Raw genomic sequence first — 19,684 nt, 5'->3', positions numbered from 1 at the left:
ATGGGCCCCGCAGCCCGGCCCCGGTCGCTCCCCCCGGCGGACCACGGGCCCCGGTGAGTCAGGCCCGGAGGGCCCGGAGGGGGTGGAGGAGGGGGGTCCGGGGGACCCAGGAGGCCGGGAGTCCCGGGCGGGTGGGAAGGGATGGGCCCACCTCCCCGGCGGCCCGGGGACACCGAAGCCTGGAAACGGGTCCCGGCCGGACCGGCAGGGACGGGGCCAGGACCTCTGGAGCCTGCCCTTGCGGAGCGGGCTTAGTGGAAAGAGCCCGGGCTTGGGAGGTCTGAGGTCGTGGGTTCTAATTCCGCCTCCGCCACTTGGCAGCTGGGGGACTTTGGGGCAAGTCACTTCACCTCTCTGGCTCTCAGTTCCCTCTCATCTGGAAAATGGGGATTAAGTCTGTGAGCCCCACGGGGGACAACCTGATTACCTTCGTGGCTCGGTGGAAAGAGCCCGGGTTTGGGAGTCTGAGGTCGTGGGTTCTAATCGGCAGCTGGGGGACTTGGGGCAAGTCACTTCACTTCTCTGGGCCGCAGTTACCTCATCTGCAAAATGGGGATTAAGACTGTGAGCCCCACATGGGACAACCAGATCACCTTGTAACCTCCCCAGCGCTTAGAACAGTGCTTTGCACATAGTAAGTGCTTGATAAATGTCCTTATTATTATCAAGTCACTTCACTTCTCTGGGCCTCAGTTCCCTAATCTGCAAAATGGGGATTAAGACTGTGAGCCCCATATGGGACAACCTGATCACCTTGTAACCTCCCCAGCGCTCAGAACAGTGCTTTGGACATAGTAAGCGCTTAATAAATGCCATTATTATTATTATTAAGTCACTTCACTTCTCTGGGCCTCAGTTCCCTCATCTTGAAAATGGGGATTAAGACTGCGAGCCCTACGTGGAACAACCTGATCACCTTGTATCCTCCCCAGCGTTTAGAATAGTGCCTTGCGCATAGTAAGCACTTAACAAATGCTATCATTATTATTATTACTATTGTATCTACCCCAGCGCTTAGAACAGTGCTTGACATATAGTAAGTGCTTATCAAATACCATTATTATTATTATCAGGAGGGCAATGGACTGTCTGTTAGGGGTGGGGGCATTGCTGCCTGTCTTTGAGCCCCACGTGGGACAGGGATGGTGTCCCACCCGGCTGCTTCTATCTACCCCAGCTCTTGGAACGGGGCTTGGCACATAGTAAGTGCTTAACAAATACCATCATTATTTAAAATACCATTATTATTCTTGGAGTCAGCAAGCCTCCAGGGTGGAGGGGATCATGACTGGACAGCCTGCCATTACAGTGTGCCCCTGGTGATATCTGGGCAGTGCGTCTTGGATAGCAGGTGTCTTCTACAGTGTACATTCATACAGCCTGGCCAGCATGGGTGTAGACAGCATATGTCTAGACAGCGTGCCCTGAATCGTGTGTCTATACAGGGCGTGTGTATGCAGCATGTCCTAAGCAGCATGTCTGTACAACATGTGCCTGTGCAGCGTGGCTCAGTGGAAAGAGCACGGGCTTTGGAGTCAGAGGTCATGGGTTCAAATCCCAACTCCGCCAACTGTCAGCTGTGTGACTTTGGGCAAGTCACTTCACTTCTCTGTGCCTCAGTTACCTCATCTGTAAAATGGGGCTTAAAACTGTGAGCCTCCCGTGGGACCACCTGATCATCTTGTAACCTCCCCAGCGCTTAGAACAGTGCTTTGCACATAGTAAGCACTTAACAAATACCGTTATTATTATTATTGTACTGTGTATGCCACGTGTCTGTGCAGGGTAGTGTGTCTGCAGCGGGTGTCTATATAGTGTGCTTTGGACATTGTGTCTATACCATGTACCTCTGCAGGGCATCTGGGTAGTGTGACTAAGCAGCATGTGTCTACAGCGTGCAGCGTGTATCCATCAGGTGTTTCTCCATTCATTTCATTCATTCATTCAATTGTATATATTAAGCACTTACTGTGTGCAGAGCACTGTACTAGGCACTTGGGAAGTATAAGTCGGCAACATATAGAGATAGTCCCTACCCCAAAACGGGCTCACAGTCTAGAAGGGGGAGACAGACAACAAAACAAAACACATAGACAGGTGTCAAAATCGACAGAAGAAATAGAATTAAAGCTATATGCACATCATTAACAAAATAAATAGAATAGTAAATATGTATAAATAAAATAGAGTAATAAATCTGTACAAATAAATATACAAGTGCTGTGGGGGGAGGACAAGAGGAAAAAGGGGCTCAGTCTGGGAAGGCCTCCTGGAGGAGGTGAGCTCTCAGTAGGGCTTTGAAGGGAGGAAGAGAGCTAGCTTGGTGGATGTGTGGAGGGAGGGTATTCCAGGACAGGGGAAAGATGTGGGCCGGGGGTCGATGGCGGGACGGACGGGTGAGAACAAGGTACAGTGAGGAAGTTAGTGGTGGCAGAGGAGTGGAGGGTGCGGGCTGGGCTGGAGAAGGAGAGAAGGGAGGTGAGGTAGGAGGGGGCGAGGTGATGGACAGCCCTGAAGCCGAGAGTGAGGAGTTTTTGCTTGATTCATAGGTTGACAGGCAGCCACTGGAGATTTTTGTGGAGGGGAGTAACATGCCCAGAGCGTTTCTGCACAAAGATGATCCGGGCAGCAGAGAGAAGGCAGCGTACCCTGGGCAGTGGTGTCTATACAGCAGGTACTGTCCAGGCACTGTCTATACAGCATGTCCTAGTGGACAGAGGCCAGGACTGAGAATCAGGGGACCTGAGCTCTAATCCTGGCTTTGCCACTTACCTGCTGTGTGACCATGGGCAAGTCACATAACTTCTCTGTGCCTTAGTTCCCTCTGCAAAATGGGATTCAATCCCTGATCTCCTGCTTTCTTACCCGTTGCTGGGTAGGGACCAACCATCTCTATATGTTACCGATTTGTACTTCCCAAGTGCTTAGTACAGTGCTCTGCACACGGTAAGTGCCCAATAAATACAATTGAATGAATGAATGGGAGCCCCCTGTGGTATCTACCCCAGTGCTTAGTACAGTATTTGGCACATAGTAAGCATTTAACAAATACCTCATTATTATTACTATTATTATTATTATTATATGTGTCTTTGCAGCATGCCCTGGGCAGAGTGCCTGGGCAGCATGTCTTTACAGTGTATATGTATGCAGTGTGCTCAGGGTGGTGTGTCTCTGCAGCATGCCTTGAGTGGTGTGTCCCACATAGCATATGTGTATACAGTGTGTGTCTATGCAGTATGCCCTGGGCAGTGTGTCTATACAGAATGTGTCCAGGCAGTGTGTCTGTATAGCATGCACTGGGCAGTGTGTCTATACAGTGTCCAGGCAGTGTGTCTGTGTAGCATGCACTGGGCAGTGTATGACAGTGCAGCATGCCCCAGGGGGGAGTAAGAAGATGGGACTGTATGTCCAGTTTGATCACCAGCTCCTGCTGAGCTCCTGGCCAGGTGGCTGGCCGCCAGGGACAGGATCTGGGGGGAGGGTCCCCTCAGAGGACGGCAAGGTGTGGGTTCCTCCGTGGGTCCTTGGGCCGACAGCTGTCCCTGTTGGACTGTGGTGGGGGGCAGGAGGGGGGAATCATATCATCCCAGAGGGGCAGAGGGCCAGCCCCTCTGGGAGTCAGGGGAGCTCAGTGGGGCGGAGGGGAGAGGGAAGGGGGCGCAGGCTGGCACAGGATGAGCGAGAAGGCTCCCTGAAAGATCCATCCCAGTAGTCCCAGGGGAGGCCAGGCCTCTGGGAAGCTGCAGGTGGGGATGGGTGGGAGGGGGGCGGCAAAGCCGCCAGAAGCCCCGTCCGGCTGGGACTCGCTTAAAGACTCGGCCCAGATGGGCCAAATCCAACTCTGCATCTGGCTGCGCTGAGGTGTGGCTTCTCCTCTACGGAGGGTGGGGGAGTGTGAAAAGGAAAGCACAGGGAATGGACATCATCGTTGACTCGTGGTCCTGAGCTGGGAGGGTCCCGGGTCATTTCTGGGCCATTTGGGTGCCACGGGGCCCCTCCGCTCAAGGCAGATGGGCTGGGGTCAGGACATGGAGGGGAGCCCCCTACCTTGGTCCTTGGAGAATTGGGGGGCTCCAGGGGTGATGGCAGGCACCGTTCCCAACTGCAGGTTCTGTTCATCGACCGTTAACTGGGCGCCTGGACCGTGCTGAGCCGGAATGGCCCCAGGGAGGAACCTGCCGAATGCAGGCCAAAGGCTGGGAGAGGCAGGGAGCTCTGTCAGCTGGCAGCAGTTCAGCAAAGCCTCCGGCCCCAGGCCTGGCTGGACCGCCTCTGAGAAGTTCAGCTCCCTGGGGGAGCAGGCGGACTGGAGCCAAAGCTGGACAGATAGATACCAGAGGTGGGAGAGGTGGAGGAGAGAGGGTGACCGGATCCCATGGCTTGAAAGTCCCAGGGCCAAGCAGCCGAGGGTCCACTCATCCCCCTCCACTCATCCCCCTGTGACATTTTGCTCTGCCGTCCAAAGTTTCAGCAACAGGGTCCAAGGAGTGTAGAGAGAGCCAGGGTTGAGTGATGCCCTGGGACCGTCAGGGATGTCATACTGGATCAAGGGGGGAGTCAGGGGGGTTGGATGGTTTATGCCGGGTTGCTGGAGGAGAGTCAGAGATGCTGGATGGTCCAGGCTGGATCACTGGGGGAGAGTCGGGGATGGAGAGGGAAGAGTTAGGGGAGTTGGCCGGCCTGTGCTGGGCATCCACGAGGGCAACCTGCACAGGTCCTTTTGTCCCTGTGAGAGACAGTCGTGGGCTGAGTGAACTGTGGGGGTGATCCAGAACGATGAGGTTGATGACTGTGTGCATCTCCGGTTCCGTTTAGCTCCCTTTTCCTCAAATGGACGAGGTTGTGCTGCTCAAATCTCAGTTATCATTTTGGGCTCTGGACCCCTGGGTTTTCCAGATTTGGGCATGTTAATTTAGTGGTAGTAGTAGTAGCGGTATTTGCTCAGTGCTCAGTGCCATACTAAGTGCTTAAATCTCAACTCTATGGGTTGAAAAAAATGGCATTTATTAAGCGCTTACTATGTGCAAAGCACTGTTCTAAGCGCTGGGGAGGTTACAAGGTGATCAGGTTATCCCAAGTGGTCTCACAGTCTTAATCCCCATTTTCCAGATGAGGTCACTGAGGCACAGAGAAGTGAAGTGACTTGCCCAAAGTCACACAGCTGACAATTGGCGGAGCCGGAATTTGAACCCATGACCTCTGATTCCAAAGCCCAGGCTCTTTCCACTGAGCCACACTGCTTCTCTACGCAGTCCTAATGGTCGAAGCGTTGCCCTGGGCCCCAGACAGCCTCCCCATCCATCGTCGCCTCAGCCTGCTGTGGCCACGTAGGCCTGGGTTCTCCTGAGTTCTCCTGAGTTCTCCTGGGTTCTCTCTTTTAGACTGTGAGCCCACTTTTAGACTGTGAGCCCACTGTTGGGTAGGGACTGTCTCTATGTGTTGCCAATTTGTACTTCCCAAGCGCTTAGTACAGTGCTCTGCACATAGTAAGCGCTCAATAAATACGATTGATTGATTGATTGATTGATTGAAGGCCAGCTCCGCCAACGCTTGCCTCGAAAACCTGCGCGGAGCAAACAAAGCTGAGGAAGCACCCAGGAAGGTACCACTGCCCATAGGAGGCATCCAGGACAGTGGGACAACCTGATCACCTTGTATCCCCCCCAATCAATCAATCAATCATATTTATTGAGCGCTTACTGTGTGCAGAGCACTGTACTAAGCACTTGGGAAGTACAAGTTGGCAACATATAGAGACAGTCCCTACCCAACAGTGGGCTCACAGTCTAAAAGGGGGAGACAGAGAACAAACAAAACCAAACATACTAACAAAATAAAATAAATAGAATAGATATGTACAAGTAAAAGAAATAGAGTAATAAATATGTACAGACATATATATATATATATATATATATATATACCCCAGCACTTAGAACAGTGCTTCACACATAGTAAGCGCCTAACAAATACCATCATTATTATTATTATCTGTTGCTTTAGTCAAGATATTTGTTAAGGGCTTACAGTGTGCCAGACACCGTTCTAAGCCCTGGGGTAGATACACGTTAATCAGATTGGACGCAAATCCCTGTTACCACATGGGGCTCACAGTCTTAATCCTCATTTTACAGATGAGGGAACTGAGGCCCAGAGAAGTGAAGTGAGTTGCCCAAGGTCACACAGCAGACAAGTGGCGGAGCCAGAATTAGAACTCGAGTCCTTCTGACTCCCAAGCCCGTGGTCTATCCACTAGGTTACACTGCTTCATTTGGAAATGACGAATGCGCCTCTCTGGCCCTGGAACTGGCACTCAAGAGGGATGTCTTCTAAGATGTCTTGGAGGCTGAGGTGGGTCGCTCCCCATTTAGAACGGCGGTTCGTTGTGTCTTGTGCGTCTGGTGTAATTTCCCCAGCACTTCGTTCACGGCGTTCTCTCCACCGGTGCTCAGTATATAGCGTTGCTGCTCCTCCCGCCACTGCCATAAGCCCAGGGAGTTCCCCAGGCCGGTCCCACAGGCCGAGACTCGTCTCCCGTGGGGCTCCCGGGCCATGGGGAGCTATGGCTGGCGGCCCTGCAGGATCCATCCTCCTGGCGGCTGCCCGGGTGGTGCCGATAACTGGCACGGCTCCCTTCCTCGGGCCAGCTGGGAGACCCCAAACCAACCCCGCCCCATCCCCCAGGGAGAGGACCCCACCCCAGCCAGCCTCTTGCACCGTGAGTCATCACTTAAATCAAAAGCGAAAGACGAACCAGCCAGACTCTTCCAGGGTGTCCCTGCCGGCACCATCGTGTGGGACTTTCTGTGGGTTGTGGGAGAGGACGTCCTCCGGCTAGAGACACCCGTGGGGCCCCCTTTCCAGCGATGCGCTCCCGCCCGGGGAGCCCCGGGCCCGACACCCGGCCCCTGAACCTCGGCACCGCTCCCTTTCTTCTCATTTGATGCCATTGAATTCAGTCTTTTTTAGGTATATCTTTGGGATTCCTCCTCTGATCCTCGTTCTGGTGCCGGTGTCGTCTTCCTCCAACTGTGAGAGGAAAGCGCTAAATCGGGAGAGCGAAGACTATGTGAACGTCCTCCTGCCCGGTATCAACCGCCTGGTACGTCTCCACGTCTCTGTTGTCTCTGCCGCTGTTCTGGCTTCGGTGGTAATTCCAGAGCCGTCATCATCCAGCCGGAGGCTGGGGTTTGGGGGTGGCCTTTCGGGCTGGAGTGTGGGGCCGGGAGCATCCCGGCGACCGTGGAGGATCGGCACCCGGTCCCCCGGGCGGATGTCTGAGATGGTCTGGCCCTGGCCCCCAGGGGTCTGACCCCAGCTGTTCACTGGGGCTGTGTTGAGTGGGAAGAGGGCTTCACCCCAGGGGCTTCCTCGCCCTGGCAGCTTGCAACCCCCCTATCCCATCCTCTCCCCACTGCTCCGTTTCATGGGGTGGGATTCCTGGCTCCCCAAACATCCGATCTGAAGCTTGGCTTCATCTCACCTCGTCTCATCCCAGGGATCCGCTCCAGGCCGGGCCACAGTCAGATTTGTTGCCGCTGCCGCTAGGCAGTCCTGAGTGCTCAGTACAGTGCTGAGCTCCCAGCGGATGCTCAACATGTACCGCCGATTGACCACGGGTTAACTGGGCAGGGAATGGGTCTGTTTATTGTGGTATTGCACTCTCCTAAGCGTTTAGTACAGCGTTCTGCATATAGTAAGCGCTCAATAAATAGGACTGAATGAGCTGGAAGATGGGGAGGGAGAGAAGCGGCCCCCTTCGTCTTGATCCTGACTCAGATCTATGACAGTCGGGCAAGGATTACTACTACTACTACTAATGATGATGGCATTTGTGAAGCGCTTACTATGTGCAAAGCACTGTTCTAAGCGCTGGGGGATACAAGGTGATCAGGTGGTCCCACGTGGGGCTCACAGTCTTAATCCCCATTTTACAGATGAGGGAACTGAGGCACAGAGAAGTGAAGTGACTTGCCCAAAGTCACCCAGCTGCCAAGTGGTTGAGCTGGGATTAGAACCCATGACCCCTGAATCCCAAGCCCAGGCTCTTTCCACTGAGCCACGCTGCTTCTCAATGGTCAGCTCTTTGCAGGCTTTAGGAATTGGGGAAGGCTGGGGTGAAATTAGGCCATTCCTTGTGTCGGTCTGAGGCTACTGTCATTTAATTGGGAGGCAGTGTTGCCCAGGGTGAGAAGGGGGGGTGCGGGGACGGAATGTCGGTTTGAATCCCAGCACCGCTACTGCTCCGCTGTGTGATCTCAGGCAAGTCGCCCCACCTCTCTGGACCTTTGTTTCTACCACTGAAAAATGGGGACAATGCTCCCGTATTTCTCAGGGATGTTGTGTAGAGCAGATGAAGTCACTGAGGCAAGAGTGCTTCTGGGATGGTTTCAAGTGGAAAGAGCCCGGGCTTTGGAGTCAGAGGGCGTGGGTTCAAATCCCGGCTCCACCACAGGTCTGCTGTGTGACCTTGGGCAAGTCACTTAACTTCTCTGAGCCTCAGTTACCCCATCTCTAAAAATGGGGATTAAGACTGTGAGCCCTACGTGGGTCAACTTGATCCCACTGTATCCCCCCCAGCGCTTAGAACAGTGCTGTGCACGTAGTAAGCGCTTAACAAATGCCATGATTATTATTATTATTAAGGGCTTCTTATTCCTTGGGGAGCCTGGGAGCCTCAGCCCAAGCTAAAGTAGCAGGTCCTGGGGGCCCGGGACCAGGGGCTCGGTCCTGTGGTGGAGACGGATCGTCGTCATCTGCTCCTCCCCCAACCTCCCCCTTGCCCGGCCTGTTCTAGGAATGGTTCATTTTGGTTTCTGCCCCTGTGAAGGAGCCAGCCTGGATAGGAGGGGCCACCTGCGGCAGGCCGGGTGGGACTCCCGGGGAATCAGACCCTGGAGCTGGGGGAGGTGAGGCTGTTTCCCAGAGAGCCCCGGGGCAGGTTCCATCCCACACAACTGCCCCGCCAAGCAGGGAGAGGTATGCTCACCCTCTCCGCCTCCCGTTTTCCCTCCCTCCAGCCCTCCTTCCCCCTCTCCCTCCTCCTGCCTTTCCTCCCTCCTTCCCTCTGATCTCCCTTCTCTCCCTCCTCTGGTCTTCCCTCTGTCCTTTCCTTCCCTCTAGTCATTCTTCCCTCCCTCCCTCCCTATTGTTCCCCCTCCCTCAAAATCCGTTCACCATCCTCCTGTTTTCCCTGCAGTCTTCTGTCCTGCCCTCCCTTTCTCCACACTTCTATCCCCCTCTCTGGTCCTTTTTCTTTCCCTCTCCGACTCCCTTACTCGCCAAATCCCCCTAAGCAGGTTTCAGGAGTGGTTCAAGATGAGGAGAGGGCAAGCTGGCCCCAGACGAGGGAGCGTCCCATACCTGAGGTGTCGGGGGTTTGCCAGGATGAGGGATGCGGGGGGAGCCCCCTCTCCCACCTCAGGCAGGCCCGGTTGCCCCGAGGCGAGAGAAGGGCTGATCCGGGAGCCGGGCAGGGCAGAGAGCTAGCAAGCCACCCTGGCCAATTTTCCTTTCCTGGGCTCCCAAGACGGGGCTGGAAAGTGAAAGGTGGCCCAGGCAGGCCCTTGGTCCCGGATTTTGGGGATGGCCCCTCAGTTCCTTGACCTCGGCAGGGAAGCACCTAGGCCCCCTGACCCCGCCTGGGTGCCATTCCATCTCTTGCCTGATGCCTGGCTCCATCTGGGAAGAGACTTTCCGGGCCTGGGGTCTTGTCTGGGCAGGGGCTGCCCCCGGGTCTGCGCATTGGGACCCCTTCCCTCTGGGGACCGAGAAGTCCACTGGGGAGCTGCTGGCGCTCCCACGGTCCCAGCTGGGGGAGAGGCATCTCAGCGTCGCCTTCCCCATCTCGGGGTGGCAGAGGTGCAGATGGTCCCAGCCTCTGTGCAACTCCCAGTGCAGCCGCTCTGGCCGGACCGTGTGTGGTCAGACCACCACCAAGAAGCCGTGGGGTCTAGTGGAGAGACACTGGGCCTGAGAGTCAGAGGCCTTGGGTTCTAATCCTAGCTCTGTCACTGTCTGCTGTGTGACCTTGGGCAAGCCGCTTTACTTCTCTGGCCTCAGTTTCCTCATCTGTGGAATGGGGATTCAATACTTGCTCTCCCTCCCCCTCAGACTGGGAGCATAGTGTGGGACAGGGATTGTGTCTGACCTGATTATCTTGCATCTATCTCCGTTCTTAGTACAGTGCTGGGTACGTGGTGAGTGCTTAACAAATACCACAGTGCTTGTTATTATTATTGTTAATAATAATAATGATATTACAACTAATAATACTAATACTAAGTACAATCCTCGCCCCAAAACCCTGTGCCTGCTGGGAGCAGCCTGCCACCCTGCATCACCAACATGGCTCAGTCTTTCTCCTGGGGCATATGCTAATCGCCCAGGGAGACTCACCCCTTGTGCCCCAAACCTGCTTAAAGGGAGATCCCCCAGTTACCTTGCGGGATCTGCCTTGGTCTTCTCCAAACCTTCTCAGGGTCGTGGTTCATGACAGCTCCTCACCCCCAAGGACAGCGCTTAGTAGAGTGCTCTGCATGCTGTAAGTGCTCAATAAATACAACTGAATGAATGACAGGAGGAGGTGTCTCAGTCTTCCGCTGCTCAGTTTGCTGATGTCTTTTAGTCTTTTAGACTGTGAGCCCACTGTTGGGTAGGGACTGTCTCTATATGTTGCCAACTTGTACTTCCCAAGTGCTTAGTACAGTGCTCTGCACACAGTAAGCTCTCAATAAATACGATTGATGATGATGATGATGATGATGATGTCCGTCAACCGACAGTGTTCTTTGAGCACCTATTTTGGGCAGAGCACCATATTAAATCCTCGGTAGAGTAAATTGAGATCTAAGGCAAGACCCCTGCAGTCAAGGAGTTTAGAGTCTAATAAGGGAGACGGATGACAAACATTTTCAGGTAGGAGAAAAAAGATCATGGATGAGGAAGTGCTTCTCTAGCTGTACGCTCGTGGGTAGGGAACCTGTCTACCAATTCTGTTGTTTTGTGCTCTCCCAAGCACTGCATATGGTGCTCAGCACACAGTAAATGCTCAGTAAATACCACTGATTGATGGCTTGACAGGGTATGTCAAACTTGACAGGATTTAGTCACTTACTACTCGCTCCCTTTCAACTCTCGTATTCAGTCTAGGATGATACCAGAGGCGTGGGGTTCAGAGACAGAAAGGACGGAGGTGGTATTGACTGCAATAGGAAAATTAGGTGGAGGAGAAGTTTTGGGTGGGAAGACGGATCCCGTTTTAAACAGGTTGAGCTTAAGGTTCCAGATGGACATCATGTGGACGCATCCTGGAGGAAAGAGTACAAGTGAGATTGCGCCGATGAGATTGGCGAAAGCAAGTCTCCCAAGAGCTAAGTACAGTGCTTTGCACACAGGAAGTGCTCAATAAATACCGTCGATCGATTGAGGCATCTGTGGTCCCAGTAGAAATGGTCACTGCAGCCATCAGAACAGATGAACTCCCCAGGGAAAGAAGAGGAGACCCAGGCTGGGCCTCGAGAGACGCCTGCAATTCATTAATTCACTCATTCAATCAGAGCACTGTACTAAGCGCTGCAATCTGGGGGAGGGTGGCAGAGAGGGAAGAGTACAGTGCCTGACACATAGTAATTACTTAAATACCATTAAAAAAAAGGCAGACCATGGGAGGAGTGTCACTGGAGCCAAGATTAGGTAGTTTTCCAAGGAAGGGAGGGGTCCACCAGTGTCAGAAGCATCTGAGAGACCAAGGAAAATTAGGACAGCATGGAAACCATTAGATTTGGCAAGGAGATAGGTGGCCGTGCAGTCTCTTTTGCAGGCTCCTCCTCCCCCTCTCATCCCCTTACAGTGGGGGTTCCCCAAGTTTCAGTGCTTGGTCCCCTTCTGTTCTCGATCTACACTCACTCCCTTGGTGACCTCATTCACTCCCACGGCTTCAACTATCATCTGTAGGCTGATGACACCCAGATCTCCATCTCTGCCCCTGCTCTCTCCCCCTCTCTCCAGGCTCGCATCTCCTCCTGCCTTCAGGACATCTCCATCTGGATGTCTGCCCGCCACCTAAAACTCAACATGTCCAAGACTGAACTCCTTGTCTTCCCTCCCAAACCCTGCCCTCTCCCTGACTTTCCCATCTCTGTTGACGGCACTACCATCCTTCCCGTCTCACAAGCCCGCAATCTTGGTGTCATCCTCGACTCCGTTCTCTCATTCACCCCTCACATCCAAGCCGTCACCAAAACCTGCCGGTCTCAGCTCCGCAACATTGCCAAGATCTGCCCTTTCCTCTCCATCCAAACCGCTACCCTGCTCGTTCAAGCTCTCATCCTATCCCGTCTGGACTACTGCAACAGCCTTCTCTCTGATCTCCCATCCTCGTGTCTCTCCCCACTTCAATCCATACTTCATGCTGCTGCCCGGATTGTCTTTGTCCAGAAACGCTCTGGGCATGTTACTCCCCTCCTCAAAAATCTCCAGTGGCTACCAATCAATCTGTGCATCAGGCAGAAACTCCTCACCCTCGGCTATAATGCTGTCCATCCCCTCGCCCCCTCCTACCTCACCTCCCTTCTCTCCTTCTCCAGCCCAGCCTGCACCCTCCGCTCCTCTGCCGCTACTCTCCTCACCGGGCCTCATTCTCACCTGTCCCGCCATCGACCCCCAGCCCACGTCCTTCCCCGGGCCTGGAATGCCCTCCCTCTGCCCATCCGCCAAGCTAGCACTCTTCCTCCCTTCAAGGCCCTACTGAGAGCTCACCTCCTCCAGGAGGCCTTCCCAGACTAAGCCCCTTCCTTCCTCTCCCCCTCGTCCCCCTCTCCATCCCCCCATCTTACCTCCTTCCCTTCCCCACAGCACCTGTATATACGTATATATGTTTGTACATATTTATTACTCTATTTATCTTACTTGTACATATCTATTCTATTTATTTTATTTTGTTAGTATGTTTGGTTTTGTTCTCTGTCTCCCCCTTCTAGACTGTGAGCCCGCTGTTGGGTAGGGACTGTCTCTATATGTTGCCAACTTGTACTTCCCAAGCGCTTAGTACAGTGCTCTGCACACACTAAGTGCTCAATAAATACGATTGATTGATTGATTGATTGGCCGTGGAAAGAGGGTCTCGGTGGAACAGAAACTGGATTGTAGAAGCACAAGAAGAGAAGTGGCAGAGAGGAAGTGGAAGCGGCAGGTGTTGCCAACCTTTGGGAGGACCGTGAACAGGAACAGGGAGCAGGGAGTCGGGGAGAGCATCAGCGGGGGCCGGGGAGAGGGGAGCGGGTACGCTGCTCCTCGGCCGGCCGGTTGACCCCGGGGCTCTGCCCAGACCAGACCATCAGGGAGGCGTCCCGCTGGACGCACGTGGGCCCCCGGGCACACTGACACACACGCAGGTTATCATGAGTGGAGTAGTTTGCACCCTCATGTCCGAGAACTTTGCCCGACAATCGGGATTATCTAGGGCAGTATATCTGTGGTCGGACAGGGCAGTGCCAGATGGCCTGGAGAAGAAAGCACCCTGGAAAGAGATGAGTCGCCTCTCCATCTTTCTGCCTCGCCGGGCCTTTCCTTCATTGAGCAAAATCTTCCTCGGCTTCAAAGGTCCCTGCCGACACTTCCCTGCCCTACATCTATATCTGCTTTCTCCGTGGACTCTCCCCATTTTCACCCATCTGCCTGACTCACCCTCTACTCCGCAGCTGACTTTCTTCACTTCTCTCCAGCCCAGCTTCTAGATTTCCTCGCTCTCGGCTCTCTCACCTACGCTCAGTTCCCCCGGCTTGTGACCCTTCACCATTGATGTCGGGCAAAACTTACGACAATAACGATCACGACGACGGTATCTGTTGAGTGCTTGCTCTGTGGCGAGCACCACGCTAACTCTGGGGGCCGGGGGAGTGCGGTGCAGATCGGAAACGGTCTCCGTCCCCCACGGGGCTTGTGGCCTAAGGGTTTGCGCTACTGTCCGCTCCGGGAGACGCTCGAGGGGACCGTCTCTTCACCAGCCATTTCTCCATTCCGTCGCAGAAGAACCTGTCCCACGCGGAGGTCACGGCTCATGTTTCCAGCAGCTGCCGGGGCAGAGAACCCAACTGGCTCAAGAAGCTTTCGTGCAGCGACTCTGAGGTAACGGTGCCTCTCCAGGGTTTCTACCGCCATCCTCACCGCAGCGCACGGCCGCCTTCTTGAAAAGCATCTCGCCGGGCCATCCGCCGTTTCCATGGGAAATGAAGGGACTCAAAAACCACTGCAGCAGTGCCCGGTGGGCCTGCCTCTGAAGCGTGCGTGAGAGGCCTGAGTGGAATGTCTGTGTCTGAAACGTGTGTGAGCGGCCTGTACCCGAAGCATGTGGGCGGCCTTCGTTCAGTCATACATTCAATCGTATTTCCTGAGCGTGGTGTATCTGCGTCCGAAGTGAGTAGCCCGGGTGGTTTGTCTGCGCCTCAAACGTGTGCGTGTGAGTGGCCTGTGTGGTGTGTCTGAAGCGTGTGCTTCCTCTGTGGCGCGTCTGCGTCTTCGGCTTGTGCGAGTGACCTGTGTGATGCGTTTGTGTCTGAAGCGTGTGAGAGGGGCCCGCCTGGTCTGTATGTATCTGAAGTGGTGTCCGTGTGTTGAGTAGGTGAACGGCCTGTGTGGTGTGTCTGAAGCGTGTGCGAACGGCTTGCCTATTGTGCCTGGGTCTGAAGCACTATCAGCTTGTTTGCCTCTTTCGGGGATGTGTAGCTTAAAGGTTGCTGATTGCAGTAGACTGGTGACACGGGTGAACTATAAACGCTGATAATCAGCTCCATATTCTGTGCCGATCAACTCTTACCATGTTCCTGACCCTGAAACACTACGCGATCCTATGCAGGAAGGGCTGCAGTCCTGGCCAGCATGGCCTAGTGGCAAGAGCACGGGTTTGAGTCAGAGGAAATGGGTTCTAGTCCTGGCTCCGTCACTTGTCTGCTGTGTGACCTGGGGCAAGCCGCTTAACTTCTCCGTGCCTCAGTTACCTCATCTGTAAAATGGGGATTAAGACAGTGAGCCCCACATGGGGCAACGTGATTACAGTATTTACCCCAGTGTTTAGAACAGTGCTTGATGCATAGTAAGCACTGAACAAATACTATAATAATAATAATAATTATCATTAAGCTCCGGCTGACCTCGTCCCGCCGTCACTTATTCTTGGGCTTCCTTCCTAGCCTCGCAAGCTTGACTGCACAGACGGCGTGTCTTTCTACCTCTGCCTCTATTGTCCTCTCCCAAGCTCTTAGCACAGGGTTCTGCACACAGCAGAGACCTCAGAAATCAGTAAAGGCTGTTAATTGATTGCTTTCCTGCCGAAATCCGAGTCACCGGTGGATCGAGGGAACCCGTTGTCAAAGTCCAGCCCAGCTTCGGAAAAGCTTGATTCAAGAGATGGAAAGGTCACTTCCAGGACTCTGCTCAGAAGCAGAGCGGCGGCCGGCCGGAGTCCAGTCGAGGCTACCTGTGGCAATAATCAATCAATCAATCGTATTTATTGAGCGCTTACTGTGTGCAGAGCACCGTACTAAGCGCTTGGGAAGTACAAGCTGGCAACATATGGAGACAGTCCCTACCCAACAGTGGGCTCACAGTCTAAAAGTCACAATAACAGTCACATTAACGGGGCTGGTTATACCGAGCGGTGCCGCCGGGCCCTGGGGGAAGATACAACAGAGGCCCAAGATGTGTGACCTTCCCACGAGGGGCTCGCCGGTGATTCCCGTTCCCGAGAGACGCCCGGCTGGTATTTCAGGCTCCCTTGGACAGGACGATGCCGGCGTGGGAATCTAGCTGCCTGTCCCCCGCAACTTGCCAGGGAGATCCCAGAGTGGGCACAGAGAGACTCTGGGCAGCAGCGACAGTTACGGGTGAAGGCATCATTTCAATGTGTTAGCGTGAGAATAATACCAACACCCTATAGCTGCCAAATCCAACACCCCCGCTGCTTTGGGTCACCGGTTCATGCCAAAGTCACGTGTGGCATCCCGGTTCGATTTTCCCCCATTTAGCCGAATTTTTGTTTCCATCGTCTCAAACTGCTGTTCTCTTGGCCAAGATCATTTCCTGCTTGGCAGTGTCCAGAGAGAGGGGAGGCCTTGCCATAATCTTGTTGTCTGTTGCCGGGAAAGCCAACCAAAGCCACCAGCCCTTTACTCCCTGCTTCCTCCGGGGGTGGGCCTTGGCTGAACCCACAGTCCTCTCGCCTTGCCCTAACTCAGCCGGTGCTGATAAAAAGGAAACTCTGCTGCTGTAGAATTGCCAGAACAGAGCCCAGGGCTCCTAGCGCCAGGTAATCATTGACCGTGAACCCCGAACCCCTACCCTTGGGGTGCTGCCAACCGGCATCAGGGTGTTTGCCAGTCATGTGATTTACCAGTAGGATGAGCCGCGGGGCGGCGAGTGAATCTTTGTGTACCTATTGAGCTTCTGAGGGGTTTGATGATTGGCAGGTGGTCCTTCATCCAACCTTGTTTGACTTCTCCCTTTCTCTTTCTTCTTCTCCATACCCATCCCAGGAAGGCATGTATCTGTACCTGTGTCAGGTGGCCTGTAAGATGCTGCAGATTGCCAAAGCCAACATCAGCGAAGCCTTGAACCAACAGCTAAGTTTTGTCTCCCGGGACACGATCGATATCCTGTGTTGCAACTGCCCCCAGGTCAGAGTAAGTTGAGGAGAAGGTTGTGCGGGGAGGTGGGAGCCAGGCTGTGGGTTTCGGGGGTGGTTGGGGGTGGGGTGCCACCGCTCCCAACCTCGTGAGGATGGGGTGGGCTGGTGAGATGAGGCCAGGGTTGGGCTTCGGGTGGGGTGGGGGAGATCGAGGAGCTGGGTGCCCTTCCCCAAGTTATTGCAGTTGATTTCATGGCTGTCCCCACCTGCAGGACCCTGCTTGTCCCTGGTCTGCCCTTGTAACTGAACTCCGCCAGGCTGTCCGGAACGGCCCTGTCGGGCGGGGGGAGCAGGGACGGGCGACGATGGCAGCGGATTGCTAGGCCACGGGCTGAGCCCTCAGACTCCCTCCTTCTGGGGTCCTGCTCCGTCCCTCTGTGGCTTCTGGATGCTCCGTGGGGAAAGCAGGGGAGGGTGGGCATGCACCCAAAGGTGAGCCCCCTGCCTGTCCGCTCTCCCCTGGGGGACCCGGGAAAAGAGAAGGACCAGAAGTCCGACCCGACATAGGGCATTTGCTGGCTGCCCTCCCCTCACCAGTCCCGGCTGGAGCTGGCCCAAGGAGGGCAAGGTCCTAAGGGCGAGGGCCATGTCTTTTCCTAGTGCTCAGAAGAGCAGGTGCCCGCCTGCCCACGCAGCCGGATGATTGCCAGAGGTGCCTAGGCCCCTCCAAAATGCCTCCTTTCCCCCACCTTGAACTGAAAGCTGAGAGAAATAGGGGCATGATGGGGGAGAACCAGCCCCCACCAAGACTTTCCACATCGATTTTGTGTCCCCCCCAGGAGAAGCTACGCAAGACAGAGAGAGAAAGAGAAACCGAAGACTCCTCTCTGAACGAGCCCTACCCAACCAGGAGTGTGGTGAGTCTGCTTCTCCCCTTCCCCTCATGGCTTGGTCCTCCCTGGCTAGCCCAGCTCGAGGACACATGGTGATGGGAGTGGGGGGGGGTTACAGTTTTTTTTTCTGTTTTTTGCACTTACTCTGTGCCAGGCACCGTACTAAATGCTGGGGTAGATACGAGCTGATTAGATTGGTTGGACACAGTCCCTGTCCCACATGGGGCTCACCATCAATCCCCATTTTACAGGTGAGGTACAGAGAAGTGACTTGCCCAAGGTCACACAGCAGACAAGTGAAGGAGCTGGGATGGTCCTCCTGACTTCCAGGACCGTGCTCTATCCACTAGGCCTCACTGCTTCCCTGTGTACCTAAGTAGATCTGATTTGGAAGCTTAATCGTCCTCTTTCCCCTCAACCCCATAAATGGACAATCGCAGGGGCTCACGGGTCTGTCCTCCCCACGCCCACCTCTGCTCCAGCCTGCAACACGGGGATCGAGACTGAGCCCCACATGGGACACGGACTGTGTCCAACCCAATTTGCCTGTATCCACCCCAGGACTTAAAACAGTGCCTGGCACACAGTGAGTCCTTAACAAATACCACAGTTATTACACACGCAGCTATGTCCACCCAGGTTCCGTGTGAGCACGCCACATACCACGCCACCCCCAAACTCCAGTCTAGAAATCAGCACCGTATGGGGAACGAGAGTGTCGGCGGCTCTCTTTGCCCCAAGCCCTCAGTCATGCTCTGAGACTCCACCTCCCACGACATCAGGCAGCCTCTCACTCTCATACGCATCCACCTCCCTCCCAATTTCGCAATTGTGCTTCATCAACAATTCCGCAGGGTCCGTTTTCTTCCCAGGAGAAACCTGGGTCACCTCTGCTCTGTCCCCTCCCTCCCCATCCCACCCTGGCCGACGGGTGGAAGGGGGTGAACCACTTTTTAGTACCCGAGGGCCCAAAGTGGGATGAGAAACCGGTTCTGGGAGGGGTTGCCCACCTGTGTCCTGGCCAAACTTCCTTCCTCGCCCCTGCTTCCGGGCACCAGCGCTCACCTCTTCTCCTTGGCTCTCTCCCACAGGGCAAGGACAAAGGCCCAAGGAAAGGGCGGAGGAAACAGAACCCAGAGCTGCGCTGTTTTCTGGAGAAAGCACTGTCTGAATTCATAATCTGCTGGCAAAAGCGCTATTCTACGACGAGCCGCTTCGGCTGAGCTGCGGTGGCCCAGGCCAGCTGTTTGGGCGCTTGCGTAGCCACTCCCTGCTTGCCCCCGGGCACTGCGGCAGAAGCTCGGGCCCCTGGGGCCGCATTTCATCTTGCCTCAGGTCGACCCACCCGGGCGCCTTCATCCATCCCACCCGCCCGTGCTCCTGCCGCTCTCCCGGGGTTGGATAAGTCGGGCCGGTAGCCTGCCGGTTGTCCGCCGGAGGGGTGGCTCCATGTCGGGGTGGCCCGGTCCCTGGTGAGGTAGGAAGAATGGCGGCGTGGGCGGAGCCACCCTGATGCGAGGGGGCCGTGAGGCTGCCGCTCGACTGGTGCAATGAGTTAATTTTGACCTCGGCGCACGAAAGGCGTGCTAGAGCCGGGGTATTTTTACAGAATAATATATTGGCATTTTATCAGTGAAATGTACATACTGACTTTCTGATGATGTACCTGAGCATAAATCTATTTTCCTAGATGGTTTATACCTTCCCCTTTCTTATTTTGGGTGACCTTACCCCTTTTTGGTATTAAAAGAAGCCCCTGAAGGATGCCAGTGGAGTTTCTAGGAGCGAGCGAGGTGAAGGATAATACGTGATCGCCACAAAGGCTCGCTCCGGCTCGACTCCGGCTGCCGGCCGGCCGCTGGGCCCCCGACGGAAGGGGCCTGTCAGGCCCTCAACCCGTTGTTGGCTTGTTGCAAGTCCGTCCTTCCTCCACTGGCTGGAAGGAGGTTTTTCTCAGCCAATGTCGTGTCCCTCTTCCTCAACCTTGGCTCTTTCCACTCGAGGTGGAGTCGCTGGGTGGGCCGACTCTGCCCCTACCATCCCAAGGCCGCCTGGCCTAGTTTTCCAAACCCTTCAAGAAGGTGATGGTTCCCAAGCGCTTTCCCACACCCACCCGCCGCACCTCCTCCTCCTCCTCGGGCTGACCTCCGGGGCCTCAGACGACGAA

General features: G+C 54.8%; 1 protein-coding gene across 1 annotated transcript; it reads left to right on the top strand.

The window, feature by feature from the left end:
• On the top strand, positions 1-19,270 carry IL7 (interleukin 7). The gene is made up of 7 exons (XM_038766696.1): positions 1-53; positions 6,260-6,354; positions 6,973-7,105; positions 14,032-14,130; positions 16,533-16,679; positions 17,464-17,541; positions 18,609-19,270. Exons 2-7 carry the CDS (start codon positions 6,281-6,283, stop codon positions 18,738-18,740), a joined length of 663 nt encoding a protein of 220 aa, XP_038622624.1. The 5' UTR covers positions 1-53; positions 6,260-6,280; the 3' UTR covers positions 18,741-19,270.
• The last annotated feature ends 414 nt before the right edge of the window (positions 19,271-19,684 follow it).

The sequence above is a fragment of the Tachyglossus aculeatus genome, chromosome 25 (genome assembly GCF_015852505.1).
Source record: "Tachyglossus aculeatus isolate mTacAcu1 chromosome 25, mTacAcu1.pri, whole genome shotgun sequence".
Taxonomy (NCBI): domain Eukaryota; kingdom Metazoa; phylum Chordata; class Mammalia; order Monotremata; family Tachyglossidae; genus Tachyglossus; species Tachyglossus aculeatus.
The sequence above is the reverse complement of the archived record's forward strand: the minus strand, read 5'-3'. Positions and strand labels throughout refer to the sequence as shown.

Coding starts and splice junctions, on each gene's coding strand:
- IL7 (XM_038766696.1), top strand. CDS start 6,281: ATGACGAATGCGCCTCTCTGGCCCTGGAACTGGCACTCAAGAGGGATG. Junction 7,106..14,031: donor TGCCCGGTATCAACCGCCTG/GTACGTCTCCAC, acceptor ATTCCGTCGCAG/AAGAACCTGTCCCACGCGGA. Junction 14,131..16,532: donor TTTCGTGCAGCGACTCTGAG/GTAACGGTGCCT, acceptor TACCCATCCCAG/GAAGGCATGTATCTGTACCT.